The 27,361-nt window shown below is 46.8% G+C and overlaps 1 protein-coding gene across 1 annotated transcript in view; it reads left to right on the forward strand.

The window, feature by feature from the left end:
* Positions 1 to 27,361, forward strand: part of LOC8027343 (protocadherin-16) — a 223,240-nt gene that overhangs the window by 154,576 nt on the left and 41,303 nt on the right. The window contains exons 3-4 of the mRNA XM_029968511.4: positions 14,202 to 14,270; positions 18,552 to 18,775. Of these exons, the coding sequence (XP_029824371.1) occupies positions 14,202 to 14,270; positions 18,552 to 18,775 (293 nt within the window). The remainder of the gene's footprint in view (positions 1 to 14,201; positions 14,271 to 18,551; positions 18,776 to 27,361) is intronic.

Genomic DNA, 27,361 nt, shown 5'->3' on the forward strand with positions numbered 1-27,361 from the left:
GTGACTTTGCGACAATATCATTCACCGACCGTTGTGCAACGCGTCGGTACTGATTGCGCTGTCACCTAATCGTTTGGCGGCTAATTTGCTGCGACGACAACGTCATCGTGACGGCCTCGTGTTTAGAGACATACGTCACTTCACGCGCCGGTCATTTAAAGGAGCGATGCAACAATTTTTGTACTTTGCGCAAATACCGCTTAAAACGGATCCCTAACGTTAATGACCTATGAAACACGCGTTCGTTTTTCACTTCACGCAATAGAAGTCCCAGAAAAAAATTAAAGAAAAACGAGCAGCGTTCACCCCCTCAACTCGCAGCCAGAACAAGCGGCCACGCGATCTGGAGCCGATTATATGCCGCCAATGTTGATCATAGCCACGCGCTGGGGTTGGCAAAGCACAGGACACGCGCTGAGTTCCAGACATTGTTATGGCTCGGCTATTTTCGTCGTTGCAGCGATTGGACGCGGGCGACTACCCGAATGCTTCTCGACCTAGTAATTGTCACGAGCCCAAGTCGAGTGCCCACGCAATGCTCGGGTCCAATCTATGAACCGCATTCAAATATCGTCACTTGGGTGTACTGCGATCCCCGAGTTACGTCATCAAATTTTGCTAAGGAGAGATTGAATGAAAATGATCGCTTTTGTCCTTGAAATTACACCGCAACAAAGGAGTTTCTTGGCCAGTGGCGTTGCCTGTGAGTATCCTTGAGTCCCAGGTGTGCCAGTAAGCTCGTGTATAGTGAAAAACACTCCAACTGAATATCGTTGCACAGCTCCTTTAATCGTGTCATCGCCATCACGAAACGATATTCATGGGGCAGCTCTAAGAGATCCTTGCGTGATTTCTTTCTTTGGGTCGAAGACGCTAGGTCAGCGACAACTTAACAAACGCAGGGCGTTTTTTAAATTGTAGGTAACTATATTACTTTAAATGTACGCCATAAGCTTAAAAACAATTTTGAAGCGAGAAAAAAAAAAAAGACAGCCATGAACTTGTAGCATCGAATGGGATCAGGTTGATGTCCAGAGATAACATAATATCTACGCCACTTCGAGGACAAAGTCAGGTCTGTTTTTCCCCAGGAATTTCCGAATATTATTCTTGAACGAGTTCTCGCATGCTCTGCTCGCGTGTCGCTTTGATGCAACGCTGGAGAAAGTACACGAGAAGAATTCCGCTGAGCCGGCGATCATTGTGCCGAGTCGTGATTACGCCCAAGTGAAAGTGAGGACTCACGAAACGTCCGCCGCGCACTCCTGTGAGCGAGATATATTCCCTAAAGAAAAAAGAACAAAAGAAGACTGCACTGCTATGCGCACAGACACAGACATAAAAAGTTCGCACGCGCGCGAAACCCCCCCGAAAGTCAGCAGGGCACGAACGTTGCCCTTTCGCGCTGCTCTCCCTTTCTTTGCACGCCTCCGCTCTTCTTTCGCGGTTTTTCTCAAAAACCACTCGAAAGGAGTTTAGAGTGGGCGAGGAGGAACGAAGAAAGAGTGGCAGCGAGAATCGCGTAATGTATAAAACCTTTTTTTTTTTCTTTTTTTATGAAGCTTACGTTTTACGACACAAAGAAAAAAGCGGAAGGGTCGTGAGTCCGATATTTGGCTTGGTGGCGGCGGCGACCGCATGCGGTGGCGTGTAGGTTCACTCACGCAGCCCGACATCGCGGAACGAACGCATATACATCGAGTCAAACAAACGAAACGAATAAAAAGCGACATAAGAACCGGACCAACTTGGCTGTCGGGGAATGCGGGGAGGCATGTGAGCGCTTCGGTCTCCGGAGAGAAAGTTCAAGGACTCGTTGTCCTTCTTGTCTTCTCGTTTCCCCGCGAGGCAATCCTTTGGGAGTCGGTCGCGCGACGCACGGACGAACGAGACGTTGCGGGCAAGGGCCCGTCCTATTTCGGCGTCCGACAGCGACGACCCGCATCGCGTGCTGGCTGGCATCCTGACGAGGAAGCGACCTGACCCGCCGCGCATGCCAACGTGAAATCGTCGTGCAAGCTGGTTCGTCTGGTTCATCCGTGTTTGCGGACGGAGGGCATAAAGATGCCTCCCTAAGAGCGTTTGTCTCCTGTGTTTTGTGTTCTTTTTTTTTTTTTTTACTTTTACGTTTACTTTGAGACTTCCTTTGCCCTGAGCCATGTCCCATGTTCCTTCACTTTCTCTCGGAATACGAGTTTAGCAACCTTGTGTAGAGGTTCGCTCTCTCGTCTTGTTTTGTTGCGGGTGGCTAGGTTCGCAGAACTGGCGTCTCTCTGTTATTTTGTGAGCTCCCCTTTCGGCCATTCTCGATTTCGTTGCTTATATTTGAGAGTCTAGAAGTTTAGGTTGCAGTTTTTTATTTTATTGTTATTACTGTCTCTTGATATTTCAGAATATTGACTTTGAGCACGCGACTTCATTTGAATCGGCTGCTTGTCAAGGTCGTAGCTACGTTTCAAATACCTGCTCCTGTATAGCTAAACACGCAACAGAACCTATCGCTGTGATGCACAAGTTTAGAGAAAAATGTATGCGTAGAATTCACTCATCCTCCACACCTTTCGACCCCTTGTGTATCCAAATCACTTATGGAAGTGTTTGATTTGGTTTAAAACACCTTGACTTCACTCTTGAGCAATCATTATATTGTTGTATGGGGCTACCTTTTACGAACTCAACCAGTCCCCTTTGTTTTGGTCTTACGTTTATAAGAACTCGTAGCTATTTTTATTTATTATTAGAAATATCTATTCTCGTAATGCTTGCAGTATTTTTTAACTGAGAAGAAGTCACAACTCTCCTCAATTCGAAAGCTCTGGCGTGTTCACTAAAAGCACGCTCTAAAAAAATGAACAGTGTCTCTGGGCTCAACCAGAGACAATCACTGCCGGCTGATTGTGTAATAACCATGAGTAGTAGTATGCGTTTTTGTTTTTTTTGGAGGGGGGGGGGGGGGGGGTTCTTAAAGCCTTTTCCTCTCCCTTCCCCCCCCCCCCCCAAAAAAAAAACAACAAAAAAAAAAACATAATATTACTGCTACAATCCCGGAGCAACTCTGGCGCTTACTGAGAGTCTCTCTGAAGAACTCGCCGGAGGAAAACATACTTCAGTTGACTGAACGCTCGATTCACACTTGTAGGAGAGCTTTTCTGGGCGTCTTTTGTTCTTAAAGTGCGCTTTTCTTCGACGTGGTTAACTATGGTAGACTTTTTCACTGTGAGGTTTTCTACAGCGATCTTCTCTCCGCCGCGTCTGAATACGGTTCCTTGTATTGACGTTTGCCGGGAGTTGAGAGCGAATGCACGTGCCGGGCGTTGCGGTGCTACTTGCACTGAGCACGGTGGAGTTTCATGTGGCACTGCCAAAACGCAGAATTTTCTTTTATGGGGGAGGGGGGGGGGGAGGGCGGTTAAATATATTATCAACCACGTCATTGGTCGAGCTCGCGCTCTGTACATTGCAGCGATTGGCTCTTCCAGCTGCTTTGTGGGAGAGCCGACGCTTCATATTTCTCAGAGCGTGGCACAGCGCTGTAAGCATCACTCAAAAAAACAGGAGCGTTTCCTCGTGCCCTACATGGCCGCTCCGCATAGCACTTGTCGGCAGAAGTTAGTTCAATCAGCGTTGCACCACCTCTCGCAATCCTACAAAGCAAACTCTGCAGAATAAGAGTGTATATATATATATATATATATATATATATATATATATATATATATATAACGGGCATGGTGGCGGGAGGCCGAAGGCGTGGGTATATAACTGGGAAGAAAAAACCCTTAGTGAAAACAGCAACAACGGACGATTTATACTTCGACGTTTGGGCCGGAGTCCGGCCTTCGTCAGGAATATATATATATATATATTCAATTTACACGTCATTGCCGTACCCTTAAATGTATACGTATACCTGCAACCACTGCGAAGCACAAGCTAATTCGAATACCGGGGTACAGCGGCTTACTCGAGATGCACATCACGATCGGTCACACGCGGAGCAGCAGCCAGTCAGCCTCCTTGCCGATACAGACCGACGGCCTCCCTGATCTACCTTCGGCCGTGAAAGCAGCCGTTCCCTTCGTTTTCCCATGTGTCCGGAAAAAAGAACGTTCCGATCAAGTAACGCTTACTCCGCCTGACCGGGTTCGCAGCAACAGATCGGAAAGAGCCGCCAAGGTCGTTCCATAACGGAGTCCTCCACCCCCCGTGAAAACAAGAGCAACCCCACCGGACCGTCGAATATCTATATATCTGCAAAGGCCATCGGACCTGTCCTCGGCGTAGCGCCGAACGGTGATTCCCTCGGCCTTATGCGCGCCGCCGCCAATGTTTATCGAACCGGTCGGTTTATAAGCCCGCACCAGGAACTACCCAGCGTTATTATCACCATTAGTCTTTACCGTAATCGCTCCCTAAAAAAAAAAAAAAAATATGTAGTGTTTATGATACACCCAGCAGCCAACTTTGTTTGTTGTTGGTAAGTCTATACTGCAGGCTCCGCCTGCACCCAGAAAAGGTGTGAGGTCTAGTTTTGTTGCCGTTGTTGTTTTATTTTGGTAAGCGCGAGCTTCTGGGTTTGTGTTGCTGGGGTACGTAGTCAACTACGCCTTGCGGCAAATTTTTCTTCGTCTAAGTTGAACGATTAAAAACGCGTTCACCCTTCGAGAAAACTGTGCCAGTGAGCGCGGACGTCCCTGATGCTCGCGCTGCCCGACGCACGGGTGCAAGCCTTCGGGGCGGAGCGCGGAATAAATTAAACAGACGATAGTTTGGCTTCGCCGTATTTGCTGCGTTGAAAATACAACTGCACCCTTCTGAAGGTGACTCCAGGCACCTATATGTAACACTCACTCTAAAAGATGGCGGAAATCGTTAGGGTGCATTTTGCTGCACGATGCGCGAAAACAAGCACGCGCTTACCTTCAAGCGTTTAAGCGAGAAACGGAGCACTTGTTGAAAGAAGGTTGACTTGTGATGTATGATGCAGTGTAACAAATGACCCATTCAATCGTTTTTGCCGTGTTCTTCCTGCGAAGCAACAACAAAAGCATTCGTTAATGCCAACTTCACTTCAAAGTCCCGTTAAAAGAAATGAGTAGTACATTAACCTGGAAAAACTGCTATTATTTCATCTTTCTAGTATTACGGAACACAGAAAAATATATATGCGAAACTACACCTCGACTCGTGTAGGAAAACAATTCGTAGTCGGCCTTGCCTGTCCCCTTGCAACGAACGCCGACATCGAAGCTAACCCAACCAGGCCCGGCCATTTCTAATCTAATCGCTCCTGTTATGCAGAAAACAAAGCAATGACTAGCCTCTAATCACCGTTGCTACATCAGCATGCGCCGTGGGAAGCGCAAATAGCCCGAGGCGGTTGGAGGAACCACGCAAACCATTCCACTCCCACCCCATACAAAGCCGGGTTAGCAAACCCATAGACCATAATACACATCGCGTACCCTCCATTCCAGGAAACAGGCGGGTCAGTTGGCTCCCCCAAGCAGCAGGATGCGCAGTACACGCGCGGTGCAGCGAGCTTATTAAATAAGTCCAAGGCAAAACTCGTATAGCGAGCGAGAGCGGCGGCGCTCGGACCAGAAAGATGCCGATGCCGGGCGGTGCTCGGCGCTTTGTCCGATGAGTCCATGGTACAAATTACCCGCGAGGCACCGGCGGCGACGCCCCCCCGCTAGGAGGAAATTGCGGAAGCCCTCGTGGATCGAACCGCACCTCCTGTTCCAAGGACCAGCGCGAAACGACGTGCGCATACGATGCGGGGCGCGTTTAGTCTCCTGGAAAACCGCGTGGGATTGTGCGAAACCGCGTGCACGGGGTTTCGGCAAGGTTCGGCCATTCCTCTCTCACGCGTTGGGGCAGCCGCTCGCGGCCGGCCGACGGACGCCGTGACTAATTGTTCATCGTGGCGAAATGGAAAATAGCGGCGGGGAATTAGTATACGCCACGGCCACCCATTTGCAAGGCGGAGAAGGGCTGGTTGCAACACGCGCTCTCAAAGCCGGTTCCAAAGGCTGTGTGTGCGCGGCTGCAGACGAAGGTTTCAGATGACGGGGAGGTTTTAGGAGTTCGAACGGGGAGGGTTGGGTTCCTGAGATATTAATTTAGGTGAGAGTTAACTCATTTCGTCGGCTGACTCGGTTTCGCGGACCCCTCAAACACGATGATAGCCCACCGGAAGTGCCCAGTGCTTCGCGCGTTGCTAAGCCTTAATATTTTCGGCGCACTTGACAATTGGGATATGAACCGTCCGAACAGGCTTGTTATCCATATAGAGTACGTCATCTTCCTCATCATAAGCTTTAATTATTGCTTACTTATTGGTCAAGAGGTCATCATAGAATCAGCATACATTCATCACCATATGTACATTTCTGACGTGGTCTCCGTCTCCCCATGCATCAAAACACCAAAATGAAAACAAGCGCTAAAGTTAAACTAAATGCGCCCCCCCTTGACGAACAAATATCTCAATCGGTTCTCCTTCAATAAATATGTCCCTAACCGGAAACTGCCGTTCGTATACTATAGTAATGGTCCTTCGTTACATGACAAGCGTGGCGTCATTAAACGGCATCATTTTCAGTCGCACGCGAAATTCTCCAGGCAAAATTATGCACCATCGACAAGAACGGTCAATGAAAAAAAAAATCGGAAGCAGTCCAGCAGCAGTTGATGGCCACATCCATCTTCCGGTATGTAGAACGAGGCACGCTCATGTCTCCTTTAAGGGTGCGGCTGACTTAGTGCTTTGGCACCGGTGACCAGTTCTCAGCGCGCTGTCCTTGGAGACCAGAGAAATTAAATCTCGCCCGGACGTCGGCTCGCACAGGCCGGGTCCGTGGCCTCAAAGTCTAGTTTCGCGATCCGCCTGCGCGATACTCGGAGCAGCCGCCTGTGTGCACGCTGGCATGCACAGAGCGCGGGCGTCGTAACTGCGCCCGTAATGTCCCTTAATGAGGGACGGCGCCCGACGCGGATACTTCGATTGACATCGCTCTTGTACGGATGCAAGTTGTCCGGCCTTTTAAGCCATCGAGGACACGCTGGGCGTATCGGTCCTGCTGCAGACTTCGATCTACAATTCATGCCAAACTACATCCCGGAGAAAAGGGAGGGCCGCCCCTGGTATACCATTATGAACCTTGTTAGCTTTACTGCCATTTGTTTTGTCGGAAGACCGAATGCAATCGGTTATCGGAATAATAAGAAAGGGTTTCAGTGAGCATTAACTGAAACTCTGCGGGGCTAGGAGCCTTCGCCCTGAAGAGGCTAAGTTCCTCAGAGAAACGTCTGCTGGAGTTCTCTAGGTTCCAGAAGATTCCTGCTTACCGAGACCTTCTAAGACTAGCTGTCATAACACAAGCAATGGCCACGTTCACTATAGTAGTCACGGCCACCCACCGCGGAAATAAAAGTTCCACCGTGACGAACCCTAGGCGAAAAGACTCCCGGCGAACTCGAAATATTGCAACCGTCAACGAAAATGTCAGAAGGTGCTATAGGAAGAGCTTTAAATAGATCTTTGGAAAGCCTCAGATTACCCTACGTTTGGCCCTGACAAAGCAGCTAAGTATCTTGCCTATATCACCCTTTCATCGTTATATGCAACACAACACTTCTACAGCAAATTCTCTGAGTGAAATATCGATTGACAATGTGAGGCCCCCATACAAAGTTTATTTTTATGTATACTCGATTACAAGTGGAGTCGTCTTTTCATGATGCTGAAACGGCATACTCTGTACTTGATGACTCCGGAAGGGCACTCCGGAATTCCTATCGCCCAGCTAAAAGTGTATCATAAGCATTCGAATTTATTCTTAATATTTTTTTAATCAAGAAAAATGTTCCCAATAGGTTGTTAAAAAGAAAAAAAAGAAACAATATGTACTTTGCTGGCATCAGCTCTTTTTTTTCTCCACCAACACGGTGATTGAGAACACATCCTTCCACCAGAGGAACAATCTACCTTCGACTGAATCCCTGCATCCTCGATGAAGTGCACGCTGAATCTAAAGCCAGACCAACGAAGTGCCTAAAGGCTCGGCAGCTGAGCGCACGTTATGTAGGGCACCGATCAATCTGACGGAAATAATTCATTAACTCTCGCCGTCAGCGCACACAGAGACCAAAATAACGAGACTTCCGTCCTTTTTCTTCTTCTTTTTTTTTTTTTGTATTTTTAGTATATTATTTTACCAGCAATATAACGAAGCCAATATTAAGACAAAGCTCGTATAAGAAGATGGGAAGAGTGGCGACCACCACGAAGCCTCTACACTCGTCGCTGTGTTCTGATTGGCTCGTCCCGCTGTCGCCGCTCAACACTGCGTGTGGTCTCGGCTCAGTTAGCAGAAAACACGGTCCATCCGTCCGCCAGATCTAAAACGAGATGAAAAACAAAGCGAACAAACGGGCCTGTGCAAGCATACGTAGCACATCGACCGAAGCACCGACACAGAAACGCTCTAGCGGCGCAGAAGACGCCCATAGCGGAGATCTCTCTCTTTCTCTCTCCTCCTGGAAGCTATGGTGTGTAGACTAACACCACCTAGAAGGAAAGGCCTGCGCATGACGTCATCGTTTGTGGATCCCCCAACCGGCCCCAAGCGGTGGACACGCTAAAGCTCGGCGAGAGAGACGCCGCAAAGTGGCAGACGCGGCCGCCTTGGCGCCGCCGCAAGTTAACGTCGCGCTCATTGTAAGACGCTGCAAGATGCGCTAGCGGCGATGCTCGCTGACGCAAACTAGGTGGCGCAGCGCGGTTACACTTGGCCAGGTGGCGCAACTTACCGCCCGATTCAAAGGGAAACAGCCACCAATGATCCATCTATCCATCCATCCATCCCTTTATACAGGAACTCTAGCACTAATAACGCGGTTTTTAGATATATATTTTTTGTGTGTGTGTGTGTGAGGGGGGGGGGGGGGGAGTGGGGCAAGGCGCAGTCCTTGTCTTCTAGGTGGTGTAGACACAGGTGGAAGGAAGTCAGCTCGCCGTCGGTCCAATGATCTTTGCGTGCGCGGATAACATTTTTATTTATATTTTATTTGGTTATTTTTATTTTAGCGGGTTCCATCGCTTACGGCGGTGTGTATATGTGTTATTTGCTTTGTTGCTCGCGGCAAGAGAACAAGTTCGGCGCTCCGGGCGTCGGCAGGATTGTCTTTGAGCGAGAGATGCCGGTGCGTTGCTAAAGCGTCGTCGCGGTCATGACCCCGTGCATGGACCTTGGAAGAATGCTAAAAGGCACGGCTGTTTTTGTTTGTTCTCCCCGTCGTGCGCGTTGTAACAGCGCGTTTTCGAATCAGGCTTTCGGGGATAATTTATAATAGCATACCGCAGCTTATCCTTGCGTGTATACATCGTTTCTCGGAGAAGATACATACGGATAAGCATTGCGGCGATAAAGAGCGGCCATAACTAATGCGAAAGAAATAACCGTGCGACAGGTGCAAGGAACGCCATCGATTGCAATGCAAATTAATCTGCCAGACTTGCTCACCGACCGCGAAAACGGCTTCTCTATTCGCCGAATCTGAATTCGACTTATTTATTTTAATACGAGCGTGCGTTCATTAGCAAGCGGTATACAATTACGCGTAAGCCCCAACAAAAATATATGGAATGGAAGTCAATGCGCAACCTGCTTCCTGTTTTATCAGTGTCTGAAGTATCTACATCAACTCAAACATCACAAAGGGAATACACATCGAAGCAGATTCACACGGTTCTCACAATGCTCGAGATTCGCCCCGTCCCTCCATACTTGAGTTGTTCGCGACTACATAGCATTTTCACGCTGTAAATTTGTTGTGCGATTACCTCATTTAAAGGGTCTTTAGTTTACCTGAAGCGTGTGTTTCTAATTATATCTATAATGAGGATCTCAGTTTTGTTATTTGTTCACTTTGCTTCCCCAAGATCTTAATCGCAGCCCCGATTAAGGCAATCACGGGAAGGAGGGAATCTGGATGTGAAAGAGGATTGCTTTGTTTGTATTATCTTTAGTACTTTGACAGACCGATATCCTGTGCTCAAGCCGTGTGACCTGCTGAGCACCCAAGCGCGACAGATAAGAGTAGTGCGATGTCTGCATGCAGCCAGCGTTTAAAGGCGGAAGTCAATTCTCTGAAACTGCCAAGCGGAGGCGACGGCACTCCAAACAAAGGAAAATGTTGGAGCTCCGTCCTCGTGAAGAACAGCGCAAAGAGTTCGAATTGTTATCGTCAGAGTACGTGACAATCGCACAAAGCGTGGAACTGCCATCGTTGGGATCACGGCCTTCGCACCGTACACACGATCGCCTGAAGTATAAATTCTGCATCAATATTTTGAATTTTGTATTATTTGTAACTCTTGTTTCCCTGACAAAAAGCAGCACTATAGTTCGGTCACGAGGAGCAATTATGTCGTATGCTAAAGAAGGTTTTACATAACTCGCTTTCTCGCCCAGGGCCCCTTGAAAGGTGGAATTATACTTCACCTCACATTCCCACATTCGTCTTGAAGTAGCCCGCCTTCATTATAGAAAAGAGACAATGCTGTGCGCAATTCACTACTCCCCTTTGTAAAGAATGGGAGATCTTTAACAAATCTGACAGTTTTGTTTCACGTTTTCTAGGGCAAAAAAAAAAAAAAAAATCCTAGGCGACTTTTATGTAAGCCGTTTAAGTTTTATATTAAGTCGCTTATGGGGCGACAAAGTCGCACTCGAAGCTGTTAAGGCTAACCAGTTACGTACGTCAAATATTTTGTGACGAACAATATAGGAGAAAAACAATACCTGTTGTTTCTTCTACATTTTTCCTCCTCGCGAATAACTTTAGAGTGGTTTCGTTGTTGAGGTTTGGGAATGAGGACGAATTAAATGCATCCTTTCCAAGTTCGACACCCAATTGTTCAAGGGCGCACGATCATACACAGCCCGTCTACCGATCGCTCCAATTCCCTGTTCGGGGACAAGTGTATCAAACGAGCTTCTATTTTAAACAGTGTCCTCCCCCTCTCACGCACGCCTCGACGCAGGCACGCCCGAGACCACTGAACCACAGGCACACTCCGGCCACACGAGTTAATACACTCACGAAGAAGCCCTCTCAATCCACCCCTACCCGAACGCCAAGCTTACTAACAACTAGGAGGCATGGCGGCAGCGGCGGCAAACAACAGAAGCACCGCCACCACCTAATCACGACCGTTAACAAACGAGCACGGGGCGCCCGGACGAATCGAGAACAAAGCCAACGGGCGCCACCTCGTTACTTCTGGGAATGCGACGCCCGCAGAACAGCCCGGAGGAGTCTTCGGTCATGAGCCTTCCATCCCCCCCATTCCCATGGGCTCCTCAGCCTCGGACGTGATCTCCCGGGCGAAAGCAATCCAGCCAGGAGCGGCGGCAGATGGCGGACTCGGAGAGAAGTCGAGAAGGAGAGCACGCGGTGTGTAGTCGAGGACGTGCTCGTCGTGCTGCGTACGGAATGAGCTCCGGGACCCGGAGCAAGCCGCCGGCAAGGCCACAGCCGCCTAGGACGATGATTCTGCGGTAGGGGACCGTAGGATCCCCTACAGGCAGCCGGCCACAGCCAGCGGCAGCCGCCCCGCTAACCGTGCCGGCTGCAGGGTCCGGTGAGGCGCTTCCGGGTTCAGTGTGCGTGCACCCTTCGATGCAAACCGTTCGATGTCTCAGTGACCGACATCGTTGGACTAGAGGGCTAGCCCTTCCGGAGCCGGTTGTTCGGGCGGGCTCCTCCCTGACTGCGCCGGAGAGCAAAACGGACCGTTAACGGAGATGGAAGACCGACAGAATCAGATCATCACGGCGGGTATGCGCGTTGGGTGCCCCTCTGGCTCGCGGAAGCACGTATACGGGAAATGCACGTGACGTTATGCAACATGCCGGGGGTCGTGTCTACTTATTCTTGCAGAATAAGTTAATTCGGTGCTGCAAAGTGGATGTGTCCAATGATAAGCGCCGCTCAATCAGCAAAGCCGCCCAGATGGAAACTGACGGGACGTCAGTGCAAGCCACTAATGCGGAGTGAAAGTTCGTCTGGTTCCTGCATAGTGCGATGATGTCAGAACGCCGAGCTCTTATTGGCTGATTAAAAAACAAATAGGGGGTAGACTTCAAGGCATCTAGCGTTGAAGTCTACCCACTATCCTTTCAAAAGAAGCCAATCAGAGCTCGGCGTCGTTCTGACGTCACCGCAACTCATGCGCAAGAAGCAGACGATTTGCTCTCCGCATAGCGAGCGTCGGTGGACGGTGGTGTTCGCTGTACTTTTTACTAAGCGCTGCAACCGTTTATATTTCCCCAACGCAGGGCGCGGCCAATTTATGTTTACGCTTCTCGCTGATTGGTTCTTCCACGTACTTATCGGCTAACGCCACAATTCCATTGGCTGCAGGGCAATAATTAGCAATACAAGGTTCAGTACCCTCCGTTTCTTAAACTGCGACTATATAGGGGCGTCACTTGTGCAAGCCCTCATAAATATCAACGTGCCATGCCGTGGAACACCGCCACAGGTCTATAAATGGTTGCGTGAAATATTTTAATGTCTTCTTGGCATGCAGCTGGCAGTTAGGACTTAGTGTCGATGTTTCCAAATAGAAGACGCAGAAGTGTACCCTGAAAAGATGAGGTTGGTCTTGAGTGGCGTGTTAGAAAAATATATGTGTACGTTTCTTCTGATCACGCACCTTAGTTTCAAATTCAAAGTCTCTCTCTAATAAATGGCTCGTGGCAGATCAGCATTGTGTTCTGGCAAGCCACAGAGATTCATACAGAATATTTTTCGCAACACGAACCAAAGCTGTCATTAGTAGAAACCGGCACTGCTTATCTCGTCCCAAGTTTCATGCCGAAATCTATAATAAAAAAAAATACTCCGTAAATCTCTGGGGTTGCGCAGGAATCGTTCCATACGAAAATACTTCACCCCGGAAAAAGGGTGTGACGGCGGGTCTGAATTTTTTAATATTAATCGAGCTTTAATAAGCGGCTTGGTCGAGAGGGTACACAGCTACCAGGACAGGGTCAGAAGGCTTGCGATGTTCACAAATTCGCCACTCCCATCTGGCTTGGACATTTGTGTAACTCTAGCAACACTTTAGAGAGAGAGCTAACACGAATACATAAATAAATAAAACCTTGAGCCGGTGATGTAGCATTCGTTGAGCCTTCATTTTTTTTTTCTTTCTCATTATATGAGGAGAGCTAACGCGGTGACACTAATTGGTCGCCGCGTCACACTTATCACGCGCCATCGATCACACCTCCCTCTCTCTCCTGCACCACGGACTGCAGTCGCGACAAGTATGCAAGTGTGATTACGACACACCCTTCTTCGTCGACCGTCCCGGCCTCACTAGCATTTGGACCATCAGATAATCAGTTCCAACTCTCGATAAAAAAAAAAAATCTCGATCAACGCTCGCCCTAGCGTGTCGTTCTGCGAGACGACACAGATAACTCAAGGGCCCCCGCGAATCTGCCCATCGTCCAATGGGAACACGGCATTCGTAAGAAGGTGCGTAGTCACCGAGTACCGTTTAAAAAAATGTTTGCGTTCCCCGCAGCTGTCGTTCTGAGAAGCGCTTAGCCCAGTCAATACCACCTAGACGACAAGGCCACAGCATGAGGTCTTTGTTGGTGGATCCCCGCTGTACTGACGCAAGCTGTAGGCGGCACTGCCGGGATCCACAAGTGATGACGTTTGGGGAGGAGCACCCAGGCCTTGTCTTCTAAGTGGTAGTGGCCTAGTTCGCCCTGGCTTGTCCGAGGGACCGCGGGCAATCGATGATATCACCGCTTACGTAATTTGAAAAAAAAAAATGTATCTTTTTGTCAATGAATTTGTTTTGAGGCGAACCGCTGTCTGAAAGAATTAAAACGAGTTTTATTCATGAAACAAATTGAGCCGAAAAGACCGTTACAAAAAAAAAATGTGTGCACCAGAAATGAGCACAAGCTAGACCGACACAATCGAGATTTCAGTTCGATTCGGAGATTAGGGTATATCCATACTAATGTTTTGACACGTAGTGTTGTTGCTGAACAAGACGTTAACAGTATTTCTTTTTTCTCTTGAATCATTGTCCCGCATTGTCTGGGAGATGAAAAGAACGGCATTTCTATATCCTCATTCGTGTTTGTTTTCTTCTCTTGCAGATAACCTGTGCTACCTGACGCACGGGGGTTCCTCCGAAACGTTCACCGTCAATGAAGCATTCCCAGTCGGTAAGTCCACGAAGCTGGAGCGCGAACAAGTTCACTTACTCGCAAGGCACACCAATAGTTGACGCTAAAATATACCCATACGAATATTTTCTGAAACAATAACAAATACAAAAATACCTCGAACTACACGCTCTAAAACGCCGATGCGCCCTCAAAGCACTTGGAAGTGCCCATTGATGCAATCAATCTACGACGGGAGTTCGGCAGATAAGGAAGCTGAAAGTGTGTTGAGACGAGGGGTGTGCGAATGATGGTTCGAATCGAATAGCACTGCGTCATTCATAGCCTTCACAGTGCAATCAAAACCCACGATATGCGAGCTCTGTTTCTAGTGTCGAAGGACGCTCTGCATGCCAGTCTTGTACCATAGCCTCCTCTATACTCAAAAAGCCTGGCAGTTCGATGGCGGAGCCATAGAGTGCCCGGTCGCAGATTTGGAGCGCGAGGATCTGGTAGCAGAGAGCATTTCTCGGGGAACCTGGTCGTCAGCGCACAGCTTTTGCAGCGGCGAGGACCCAAACATAGTTTTCAAACCCGACGAGAAAAGAAACGGTAGCGCGAGGAACGCGAGGAGCACGAGCGGACATTCCATCGCTCGGGAGAAGTATGCGTCGGCGTCTCGCCGCAGCGGGACGCCCGTCACGGGGCTCTCCTCTCATCCGTTGTCTGGCGCTCTACCTTTTCAATTTCGGCGGCCGCGTCTCATGGCAATCTGCCAGGGTTTGTCAGTATAGAGGAGGCTATGGAACTACACGTTACTCGAAAAAAAAAGTTATTAGACTGAAATCCCCGAATTATATAAGCAAACTATATTCGTAATTCACCACTTTAGATAACCACCCTCCTCTCGGAGGCTTTGTTTGAGGATTCCTTAGTAGGTAACTCGTATAAACAAAGGGCGCCATTAGAAAGGGGAGGGGAAAACTGGCAATGGTTAGGAGTACATTTAATACTTCCAAAATTAATCAATTTACTCTCGGGGTTACTCCCTAATGGAGGTAATAAAATGGTCCCACAAGTTCTGCAAAAAGTAGTGAATTACAAGTAATTTGATTACCTGCATCGATTACCGTACAAGCCTGCGCTGTACTATTCAATTCGAAGCAGTTTTTTCACATCCGAGTTCAGGCCTAAAGAGGCAGTGTGCGCCCTGACAGAACGCGTAGCGTTGTTCCATCGTTTTTACTGCCACAGCGCAGATTACTTTTTTACGTCGAAACATACTGTCAAGGTCGTCATTTCCGTTGATTACAGCGATAGACCCTCCCAACCGCACTGCAGAAAGCTAGACACGCCTGATTTCTCAGAGTGTGGGATTTTCCCCTTTTCCCTTTTAAACTAACCAGACGCTTGTCATCGGCAAACCTACCAGCGTCTCTGATCAAACCTGATAAAGTTTAATCGTCCGTTTTTTGTGTTTTTTTTTTTTTTTTGTTAAATAATACAAACATAAGAACGTTTTAAATGTGCAAAGGAAACTGCACTCGTAAGTACTCATTCGGAGGTAAAAAAACAAAAAGAAAGGAGGAAAGCGTAACTGTGCACACCTTTATTGCTCTAGTTTTAGACAGGATAAACTTAGATTCCTCCGTGATGTGACGTTAACAAATTCTTCGTGCGCCCAGGCGTGGCAACGATAAGCGTACCTCTGAAGCCCATGGGGTCGACGTCCGAACCGCTCGTGTGCATCTCCGCGGACAGTTCGAGACGCAAATGCAAGGAGGTTACCGCGAGGTCCGCTGGTGCAGCCCCCCGCGACCCCACTTTTTGATTCGTTGCAGCCGCAGCCCCGTTTACACTTTAGACAACTTCTTCGGCCTTTAGCGAGGCTGCGAAAGCGGACGAGGATCGAAGAGGACCCGGAACTCGGCCAAATGGCGTTGGGCAACAGCAGGAATCGTGACACATATCTGTCATTCAGAGCGCAGCTGATTCGTTGACTGCCACGTGTGTAAGATTGGCCCGCTCCGTTTCATTTCCATTTCGACGCAACGTCGCGTGTCGTAGCAAACTCCAGATTTCATTCGGGAGCCTGGATTTCGGTTGAAAGCATAAACCATTCGTTCCCATGTTCCAACTTGCCTCTCGCCCAGGCAGTATCTACAAATGAATAAAATTCGTTCGACTAAGGATCAACGAAAGGCTCGTAAAGCCAACACTTTAAACGTCCCTTACAAAAATGATCAATGAGTTTCCCTCGAGTTTTTAATGTATGCCTACAGAGTCAAATGAAACTCAATATAAATTCAACGCCTAATGAGTTTGACATAAGAAACTCACTATCGATTCTATTGAATTTACTCGTTAGGAATGCAATTGAGTTTGGTCATTCAGAACTCTATGTATATTCTTTTGAATTTACTCATTAGGAATGCAATTGAGTTTGGTCATAATAAACTCAATATCAATTCAATTGATTTTGCTCATTGAGAATGCAATTAAGTTTGGTCAATCTGAACTCTATATATATTCTTTTGAATTTACTCATTAGGAATGCAATTGAGTTTGGTCATAATAAACTCAATATCGATTCTATTGAATTTGCTCATTAGGAATGCAATTGAGTTTGGTCATAAGAAACTTAATATCGATTCTATTGAATTTACTCATTAGGAATGCAATTGATTTTGGCCATTAAAACTCAATATGGCGTTGACGTTCATGAACTCAATATATATTCTTAAGAATTTACTCATTAAGAATGGAATTGAGTTTGCTCATTTAGAACTCAGTATCGATTCATTTAAATTTACTCATTAGATATGCAAACGAGTGTGGATTTAGCGACTGCACCGAACGATCATTCCTTGTACCAATGTGTTTTTCTTTTTTTTTTTTTCTTTTACTAAGGGATAGGGCCTAATGACGTTGAAACACTGTTTATCAATTATCAGACTTCCGAGAACGAGATAGCATACTGGAAATCTTAATAAATGCTGAAGTGGGCACCGGCCACATGAATACCTTTCCTATGTAGGGTATATAAGGCGGTGGAGTAGTGTGTTGTGATTGCTTTATAATGTTTGTGTTCGTTTCCCTAATGTGCTTCGTTTCCTCCATGTTTAATGCTTTAAGGCATTATAAGATAAAAATTCCCCACACGTTGCAGGATCTTTTATTTGAGCGTGGTTCCAAACGATTCTATTGAAACACAGTTGCAAAAAACCTATTGAACCTCCTGTAAAGGTTCAATAGGACTCAAAAAAAAACTATTGTGTTTCAATTGAGACTCAACGGTATATTGAGTGAATCCTTTACACTTTCACTTGAAACTCCTTTAATATTTTTGTAAGGGATGTTGGGTTGGGAAAAGTGTTCAAGAATCTCATGTTGACAATACAGCCGGTACGGGCTTATAATTGACAATAAAATACATTATTCAGTATACAAACGAAGCTTCTTAACTAGAAAAATCATTTCACTTTAAAGTAAGGTTCACCCAGGAACCTTACAAGTATTAACACAAAATGGTATTTTGCCCAGAGAATGACCGACAGCGTACGAGGAGGTAGGGTGAGTGGTTTAAGGATTTAATAGAACATCTCAAAAGATTGGCGAGCACTGAACGTCACACGGGTGATCATAACAATGTGTATAACTGGTGCAACAAAAATATAAGTATTTAAAAAGCAATGCTTAGCTGCAAATTCTTTGCCTCCTGCGTCAAATGGATTTCATTGCAAGTCTGCTTGTTTTCACTCTTCGCAGTTTACGCAGTGATCTTACCGGCTGCAATATACAAAAACAAAGTAATGTTTTTATCATTAAATTTTATAACAAATTACATGGCCTTCAAGATTGAGGTCAGTTGCATCCAGAGTGCAGACATGCAAAAGACTCGCGTATATTTGTATCAATCCAAAAGGCTCAGACTCTAGGAATGTCTAGATGGGAAAAAAAGAGAGCTCTGCAAGGCAGCCAAGTTCCAAAACATTGAAGATATATCCCAAATTGTCAAAGTGCCCTCCGCAAGCTCCACGTATCCTTCTCGCCGAAAAGGGGCCGAAAGCCACGATCAATGCTCGCCATTCCCGCGTCTGTAGCGCGCGCCATGCACCTTCACACGCATTGAATCAAAATTTCGCCACAGGAGCCCTGTCTAAACTAAAATTCTGATAATATAGTAAACAACATTCCTAGTATCGAGTTCAATAAAATAGTTCGATGAATTTTACAATCGTCAATTCCTGCAACTTTTTTTTTTTTTTTTTTCACCCGATTCATACAACTTTCGGCTAACGCTTCGTAATTTTTTCTTCTTTTTTTTTTTTTTTTTTGCAGAGAGCATCATAGGCACCCTCCAGGTGGCCGGCAACGCGAGCGAAACGTACGGCGACATTGAGCTTCGGATGGCGGATCCGGAGAAAGCACCGCTGTCCATCCTGCCGGGCACCAAGGACCTGGTGCTCAGGCAGAAGCTGGACAAGGAAGGCGAGGACGGTCTCCGCTCAGTCACCACCGACGTCATCTGCGCGCCGAGGCACACCCGGGACAACGATCACCTGGTGCGTCATCGCGGTCTTTCGCTACTCTGCTCATAGTGAAGAATCTTAAGGTCGTGCCTACGTTCGAACTCAGAGGGAAACCGGTCTTTATCGAGAACCAAAGTGCCGATAGTGACAGCCTGTAAGAACCGCAGGGCGTGCTGGGTCTAGGTCATCTCTTTATATGGTTCCGAAGCCAATCAGATTGCAGTGCTAGCAGATAAGAACGACAAGGAACCAATCACGAACCAGGACGCGTGATTGTAATAAATTGCACTCTAAAAAAAGTCTGTGCGTCTACTTTCCCGCAGAACACTCTGAGAACCAATCAGCGCAACTTACGGAGGCAGCTCAGCGAATGAGGATGCCGAAACATATGTTTAGACCAAAAAACGCTGACTGAGTTGTGACATTAAGCAATGCAAGCGTGACGTTTCGCATCGCTTAATGTCACAACTCAGACTGCGTTTTTTGGTCTAAACATATGTTTCGGCATCGTCATTCGCTGAGCCGCCTCCGTAAGTTACGCTGATTGGCTCTCTGAGTGTTGTGGCAAAAATAGACGCACAGCCTTTTTTTAGAGTGTACACCCTGCGAATTTCTTGGGCTGTCAGTGACTATCGCCCCTTTTTCTTTTTCTTATTCCTTTTTCCTGTTCTTAGACATCCCTGTGAAAGTATTTCATGGGGAAATTAAGCTGAATGTGATGATCTAATCGTCTAAGCGCTTCCGGACCTATACTTTGTTTCACCATAAGCGTGCATCAGCGCAGTCAAAGGCTAAAACACACACATACACACTAAAAGAACGAGGTGCATTCAGTGGGTTTGATTAGCTTAGCCGATTATAGCAGACGCACATCAAGATGAAGAAAGCTAGGATGTTGCACTTTTGGCGAACTTTGACCCCATAAGCTCGTAGTTCCGGCAGCGCTCTGAACCTCTCGGTGAAACAACGTATGGATATTTAGTAAATTCTGAGCAGTCTAGTGAGTTAATGCAAACTTGATAATTAAACAGGCTTTAATACTATGCGTGAGAGCTCACCCTCGAAGAGCGCTCGCTAGCGCCTTTTTCCCTTGTAGTTAATCGCATCAACGATAACGCTCTAAAATGTAGTCGTCTAATGATCACTGCCTTCTGAGGACGGAAAAATTTGGTGACCTTTTTGTCAGAAAGTTAAGCACTCCGTCGAATGCTCGCGAAGTCTGGTAGCTATTGACTTTGTCATTATAATAATTGCAAAGATTAAGAAACAGAATTCGTTTTATTGGGGATTGTCAGCAATCTTACCTTCAGGCAAGTCACAGTTTGCGGTCTCTTCGTAAAGTGTCATATTGCAGTCTGTTTGTAAACTGCAATATTTATCCGCAAACAGATACAGCACGCATTTTAACTTCGATGTTATAACTTTCTAAGCAACATCAACTGGATTTCTTATCGGCGTAAGGAACTGAAGATTGCGCTTACAAACAAAAATACTGGTTTTATCAGCCACCCAACGGGATACAAAAGTCTGTCAACCGGATCTTCAAGACTTGGCAAGTCTCAAAGATCGTGGATACGAGTCCCAAGCGAACATGCATACGAATCACTCAGAATCGTTCGTATGCGTGTTAGCCCAAATTTAAATCTTCCTCGTTCGATTAAACCTTATTAACAAAAACAGAGCAAGCTACTCCTCTTAATTTGAATCGTCGATTCGTACGTAGTTGTTCTTCTTGTGTCCGTCTTGGTTTGTTTTTGAGCCCCTGAATGCCAAAGAAACCGCGATATTTCATCTGTCGCATTTGCAGTTGTCTCTTCTCGTTAACCCCATTCCTATTTGAGAAATGACCGAACGGCCGAAACTCGACCGCGTTTCCTATAACTCCTCGACGAAGCGGGTTGCTAAGAAGCGAGGCAGGGCCACTGTCTCCACTTCGTTTCTACGACTCTTGCTGGTAAATGCTATCTTGAAAAGCTTCCTCGTGTCGACCGCGGTTCACTCGCACGTGAAATGAAATGGGAGAGCCAAAACAAGGACGGTGTCTTGTGACGATAAACTAGAGCACGGGTTCGCGGCGCCCCCCTGCGTCCAGCAGCCTTATTTGTCTGCTAGTTACAAACGACGGCGGCAAGGAAGGCTGATGACATTCCGTATCACTAGCGTCTCTGCCTGTTTAGTTGGGCACAATTCGGACGTCCGATAACGACGTCGTCTGCGTACATCCACCGCAGTTCTTTAACAATGACGGCAACTTCGAAGAGGCTCGAACTGAAGAAACAAGGTTTTGAGGAACAAAACCCAATTAGCCTAGTCCCGGCGGTGGCAGTGTACAAAAGATAGATTTGGGTCAATGGCTTGTGCAAGTGAAGTCCCTGTTGTCGGTGTGGTCAGGCGCAGCGAACTCTTCAATGGTTCGCCAATTGTTTAGAGGAGAAATGTCGAAAGTATCTTAGCACGCACTCCAACGACAGACTTGTTTTATCTTTGAAAAATTACAGATATTATATTCTCAAAAAAAATTTAAATGCACTAAAAAAATAATGAATTACGTAAATTCCAAAATACTTTTGTTTGTTTTTTGACGGGACTGAGAAAGTTGGGAGTCTATCGCGCAAAAACAAGCACGGTAGTTACAGGATAACATTACCATAACCACAAGTGCATGCACACACTTTTTTTTTTTTAATCAAGGCAGGAATGCTTAATTTGATATAGGTTGAGAACGGTAGGGAGCCTTGTCTTTCGTAGTGCTTTGAATGCGCGAGTACACTCGAGCCTTACGAGACGCTGAAGCATTACCAAAGGCACAAAACTCGCGCTGGAGGAGGGACGACTGAAGGACCTCCTTGCCATTCTAATCCTGTCAGCAACAGAATTATAACGGCGAGGCATTAAATGCAAGAACGTCTTCTTTCGCGTACAGCGTGTGAAGCGTCATCATCTTCAATCAATTCGGAGCTTGGCGAACCACTAAATGAATCGAGTGATTTTGCGAGGGACGAGCTTCAGATTACGTTTCGCGGCACTAACGTATGCTTTGTGCTGGAAACGCTCCTTGAGCTCAGTCTTCCGCTAAAGTCCCCTTGTAAGTCCCAGCACGCGGAAAAACACCAACTATCGTTTCTTCTTAGAGGAATAGAGAAATATATATTTGCCAAGAAAAACTAGCAGGTGTGTTCGTTATTCACTTTCCTTTGTAGCGCCTTCTTTTTTCGTTTTATCCAAGCCGCTTGCTCGAGTCGGAACACGACATTAGAGGAAACACAAAAAAACATCCAAGCTCACTTCCACGAGCCATCTGGTATTCTCGAGTAAAGAGACGCTTTTTTTTCGGCACCAGATACGCATACACAACTGGGCGAGCGTTCCGCACGCTCCAACGGACGCGTTTCTGGACTCGAACCACGCCTTGCTTGCGTCGCGAATGAGTTTCCAGAACCCAGCACTCGATCAACGCGCATGTCATCTGCGCAGCATTTGAACGACACCGGTGTGCGCCATTGGCGGAAGTAATGGAGTTCTCGTAATTGTAACGAAATGGTCCTTAGCGGTTCAAGGTACTATTCCTAGACGCACGTTTGGTTGCAGGTTGCGCGCGCCCGCATGATTGCCACTTAAAAAAAGGAAAAAGAAAAAAAAGGTTTTGAGATATTTTTCCGCGAGCCGGCGGGGTTCACAAAAGAATTCTTTTTCCGGAAACCAGATGTAAATCGAGTTTGGCAGGCACCGCATCTGTTTACAGAAGTTAGAAACGCCGAGCAAAAAACAGTGGTAAAACAAGAAAACAAAAAAACGTGCATGTTTTCCTGGAGGACCGCGACCCGTGTGACCGCGCGCTGGCGCGCGCACGACACACTAACGCTTTCTATTCCGTGCAATATGCTTGACGCATTAAAAGAAAAAAAGAAACCTAGCGCGTTTCCTGTTTTCAGCTCGGTTAGGAGAACATGTCATGTTTGTAGTGATTCGAATACTTCCGCTTTGTAGGTAGGTATGCGTGCAGTGGGCCGTCGTGCATGGCACACGTTGTTCTGAAGCGCGTTGTACCTATATTACTTCTCGTAACGACGCTTTACAGTAGTCAGAGTGAAGCTGTTATTTCGGCGTAAGAATCAACTGAAAGTAAACTAAAATTATTCGGCTTTGTAATGACGACAGTAATGGGACAAATTCGTACTGTTCCATTGTGGTTTTGAAGTATCAGTTGACACCGACTTGGCCCGACGAAAACTTTGATCGCTATTGTAATATAGCCTTTCCGAGGAGCGGGAACCTATCTGCAGCATGCATTTCCCACCACCGAATTTGTTTTACTCGGCAAGAACGAGAACGAATGACCGCCAGCATGGTGCGAAACGTCAAGTGCAAGCAGTGTATAGACTCTCCTGCTTTCCGTCGTATTACATCTTGTTAACTTGGTAGATAGTTGCATCACGCGACAGTGCGATTTTAATACGTGATTTTATTTCCCGAATGATTGGGAAGACAAGTCCTTAGGCGAGTTATCCCGTATGGAAATCTTATATCCGGGCCATATCTGGCCATATCAAACATTATATGATTATATACGGCCTATATACAGCCTTATTTGGCGTATATACACACTTATCTGGCGTATATACAGCCTGATATAGCGTATATATTGATATATCTGGCGTATATACAGACTTATCTGGCATATATACAGCCTGATATGGCGTATATACAGATTTATCTGGCGTATATACAGACTTATCTGGCGACTGGTTTTCAATATTAAAAACTAAAAAAAAAATTTAAAAACTCAGTAAGCAAACACTGAATGACTGATTGTTCGCGAGCTAAATATTAGCACAAATAATCCTCAACTTTAGCTTTGACAAGCTCAAGTTTGAGATTATTTGTGCTAGTTTTCACGAGGATTTCAACAAAGCTTAGTTATTTCAAAGTGCTAACATTACGCCCGAATAGACAATTTGCTAAATCCCCCAAACGCCTCGGCCCGTACTCGAGGAATCATGTGGACGGTGTTTCATCCGCTGTCTATTGATAAAAACTTTCGAGCAATTCTATGGTTACACAGATTTGAGTGCAATTTGGAGTCACCTTGAGCACGTGCCGTACAGAACCCAAGTACCTGCCATACCACTTTTAAAATGTCCCGCCAATGTCAGCACTGTGCATTCCGTCCAACCTTCAACCTGGATGAGCTGCAGACATATCTCTTACATTATTATCATTCTCGTACAGCTTCAAACAGGCTGAAATTAAGTTAGAAACGCGAAAATGTCGTGAACAGCTTCGCTGAATCCCAGCTAAATCCCGGTTTTGGTTGTTGTGATTTCTCGGCTTTTAAGTAATTCCTGCTAAAACAACAATCACGAGAATGATGATATGGTAAGAGATTTCGGCGGCTCAGCCTGGTTGAAGGTTGGACAGAATGCACAGTATCATAAACGCTGCCATTGACGAGAAAATTTAGAAGTGATATGACAGGTACTTGAGCCCCATAGGACGCTTGTTCAGGGTGACTACGAATTACACTCCAAGCTGTGTAACTATGGAATTGGTTAAAACTAGCGATCACTAGGGAGCTGTAGGATCACCGTTTTCATAACTCCTCGAGTGCGGGCCGGGGCACTTGGGAGAATTATAGACAATAAAAAGATATAAAGTGCCGAGTTCAGGCTTGTGTCCTTTCGAAATGCCTGGCCAGATCTGGAATTTCCTTACATAGCAGGATCTGGCCTTTCCAGACCTGGCGAGGGGTATCAGGCTATATCTGCCATTATGAGGCTATATCTGGCAGATATACCATAGGTTATATGTGGTCAATTTTTGATATGGCCATATCTGGAATCTTCAGATCTGGCCAGATATAAATTTTTTGTAAGGGATAGAATAGGGAACTTCAGCGCTTGGGGTGCCCCGGGCAGCTTGAGGCGTCGCACAAAGCATGCACATGGCTTCTGCGCCTGCGCAGTGCGACGACCAGGCTGCTTCATGGCCCCAAAGCATAGGGGCCCCCTATACTAGACTCGTTTTCACCTCAAGAGCCGCAGTAAAAAAAAAGTACGGCTTCTGGCGGAGCATCACTAATTTCCCTCTTTATGCTGAGAATGGAGATATATGTAGGTGCATTTTAGATTAGATATAAGTTACCTTATCAAGACGTACACACTTCAAACACCAAAAGCACCGCTTCTGCCTCCGACAGCCAAATCTTCTAAGAACTACTTCGCGCGGCGTATGAACATTGAGCAAAACTTCCTTTTTTTCTTGAGGTGAAAACGGCTATAGAACTTTCAATGTTCCGTAGTATACGCCCTTTCACGTGTGTCTGTGGACAAATCTTCTCTATTTCCAGAACTGAGCGCGCCATTATGTCAAACTTCTGACTCGTTTTCTGGATAGAGTAAAAGTCATCGGAATCCCAAAGCGTAAATTCTAGTCGTCAAGCAACATCTTCCCCCGCTTCGAGACGTGTCAACGGTGTTTCCTAGAGTTCCGATAATTTCTTTTTCTTCTTCGTTCTCCTAGCCCGGAACTATTAAACTTCCGCCCGTCCGGTGAAAGAGAAAAACCCACCATCTGCACAACAACACACCCACACCCACGACGGGTCCATGGGAGCGTCCCGCGGTCGGTCCGGCGGGACGCCCAGGCGACAACGCTCGGGAAATGACCGTTTGTCTCACGATCGCGTTTAATGGTTGCGAAACGACGGCGAAAGCGAACGGCGGACAACAGACAGACACACAAAGAGAACCAAAAAGCAGAAAGACACGCGTTGAGTAAACGGACTCTACCCAGGCGCACATCGGCACGACGTTCTCTTCCTGAAGAGGCCATCTGGTCGGGTGACGTTCACCCCGCGATGCCGCTCTTTTACGTCACCGCGCACCACGTGTGCGTGTGCGCCCTGTGCCTTTGTGCCAAGTCGGCATTCAGGGAACGGTTATTCGTCTCTACGTTCATTAGCCCAAACGTTTCGAAAGCGAGAGGGAACGGTATACAGCCTATTCGTCGACGTTCCAGACGATTTCTGCGATGTTGTTCACGTGAATTGTGTCCGTCGAGGAAACGTGCAGAGACAACAGTGGTAGTAATAATCATGATGTTGAAACCCCGAGACTGGAAAGGAAACTTGAAGACAAAGTAGAAATAGCTTATCCGGTTTACGGACATATCTGTTCACCTATGCCGCTAATAGAGAGTTTTAGAGTCCCTAACGCTCTGGGTACCCTAAACAGCTTGAGGCGTCGAACTGCACAGGCGCAGAACTTCTGAGCTCGCTCATTGTGACGCCCCCAGTTGTTCGGGAGGCCCGAAGAGTTAAGGCTCCCTATTCAAAAACTCTTTATTATTAAAGCGCTCCGACAAACATCTTATGGAGCGAATCCATCCGGACCAGCGTCGTTCTAAGAGTGGCCAAAACGTAATATCAGGTCACGCTCTATTTATAGCAGTTATGTGAGATGAAGACGGCACGCCTCCAAAGTAAAGGAAAGTAAATTAGACGTTGAATATTTAGATAGCGTGATGTTGGTTCGCCCTTACATGTCAACGCTGGTTTGTGCTGTAGGTGAGCAGTCTGCCTGGTGCACTACGACTGATTCCCTGAGCTCTTCAGAACGCCAGCACCTACATAGTTCTGTTGATGGCCACCCGAACGACGTATACACCTTTCCCACAACGGCGCAGACATCTTGAATGTCGCCACTATGCGTTAAAAAAATCGCTTTGATATCTTCACGCCGCTGGAAGGGGCTCACGAAAAATTGCGTCATTGTCAGACATTCTCCTTTTGCCTCACCTATATTTTCTCGCGAATTCCCGGTTGACATTTCTATTGTTTTTTCGTCCCGCATACCAGATACGGAACCCACGTGACTGGGGAAAAAAAGTTTAAACGAAAAATGTCTATACACGCTTTACACCCACGGTAGATTACAGCCGCCATTGTTGACCTTCTCTTGTCTTGGCGTTGACGAACCCCCACAGAGGTCAACGCTGAGAAGGACACAACAGAATCTAAGATGTGAATAACCTGTCCTGCTTTGGTAATGATGATGTGAAGTAAAGGTATTAAGAGGAAACAAAAACCGAAGGTCGGTTATGGCGGCGCGAATCCACAGCTGCAGCTGCAACGCGTCTATTAGCGGCGAGATATTTTTGGTGGCGCCCTACTATGGTTCCCTTTCGTGACGTCATTATCTTACAAACAAGTTTACACCAACAACAACAATTAGCATGTTGGAAACTTTAAATCATTGCGCTCTCCAAGCAACGCTGCCAACACCGTCAAAATGGAAGCTCTTACGTTTCTCTTATTTCCGTCAATGCGAAATCCTTTTCTGAAGTCATAGTCAGCATTTGGCCAATCGCTGAAGGCCGACCACAGACCACAGAGACGCTTTCGATCGCTCACGTCGCCAATATTCAGTCTACACCGAGTGGCCGCTTTTTCCTTGAAAACATCCGGGGCGCTAAAGGGCCTCGCGCGGTTCGACCACCCGAGCGCGACACAAAGCTCCCAAAGTGGCGGGGAGGAGCGCGGAGAGGACTCCCGTCGCTCTTCTTCCTCGTGTCGCGCTAATTGCGACGAGGCGACGAGTGCCACGGCGCACGGATTCACGT

Source organism: Ixodes scapularis, unplaced genomic scaffold, assembly GCF_016920785.2.
Source record: "Ixodes scapularis isolate PalLabHiFi unplaced genomic scaffold, ASM1692078v2 PGA_scaffold5__190_contigs__length_132052651, whole genome shotgun sequence".
NCBI classification, from domain to species: Eukaryota; Metazoa; Arthropoda; class Arachnida; order Ixodida; family Ixodidae; genus Ixodes; species Ixodes scapularis.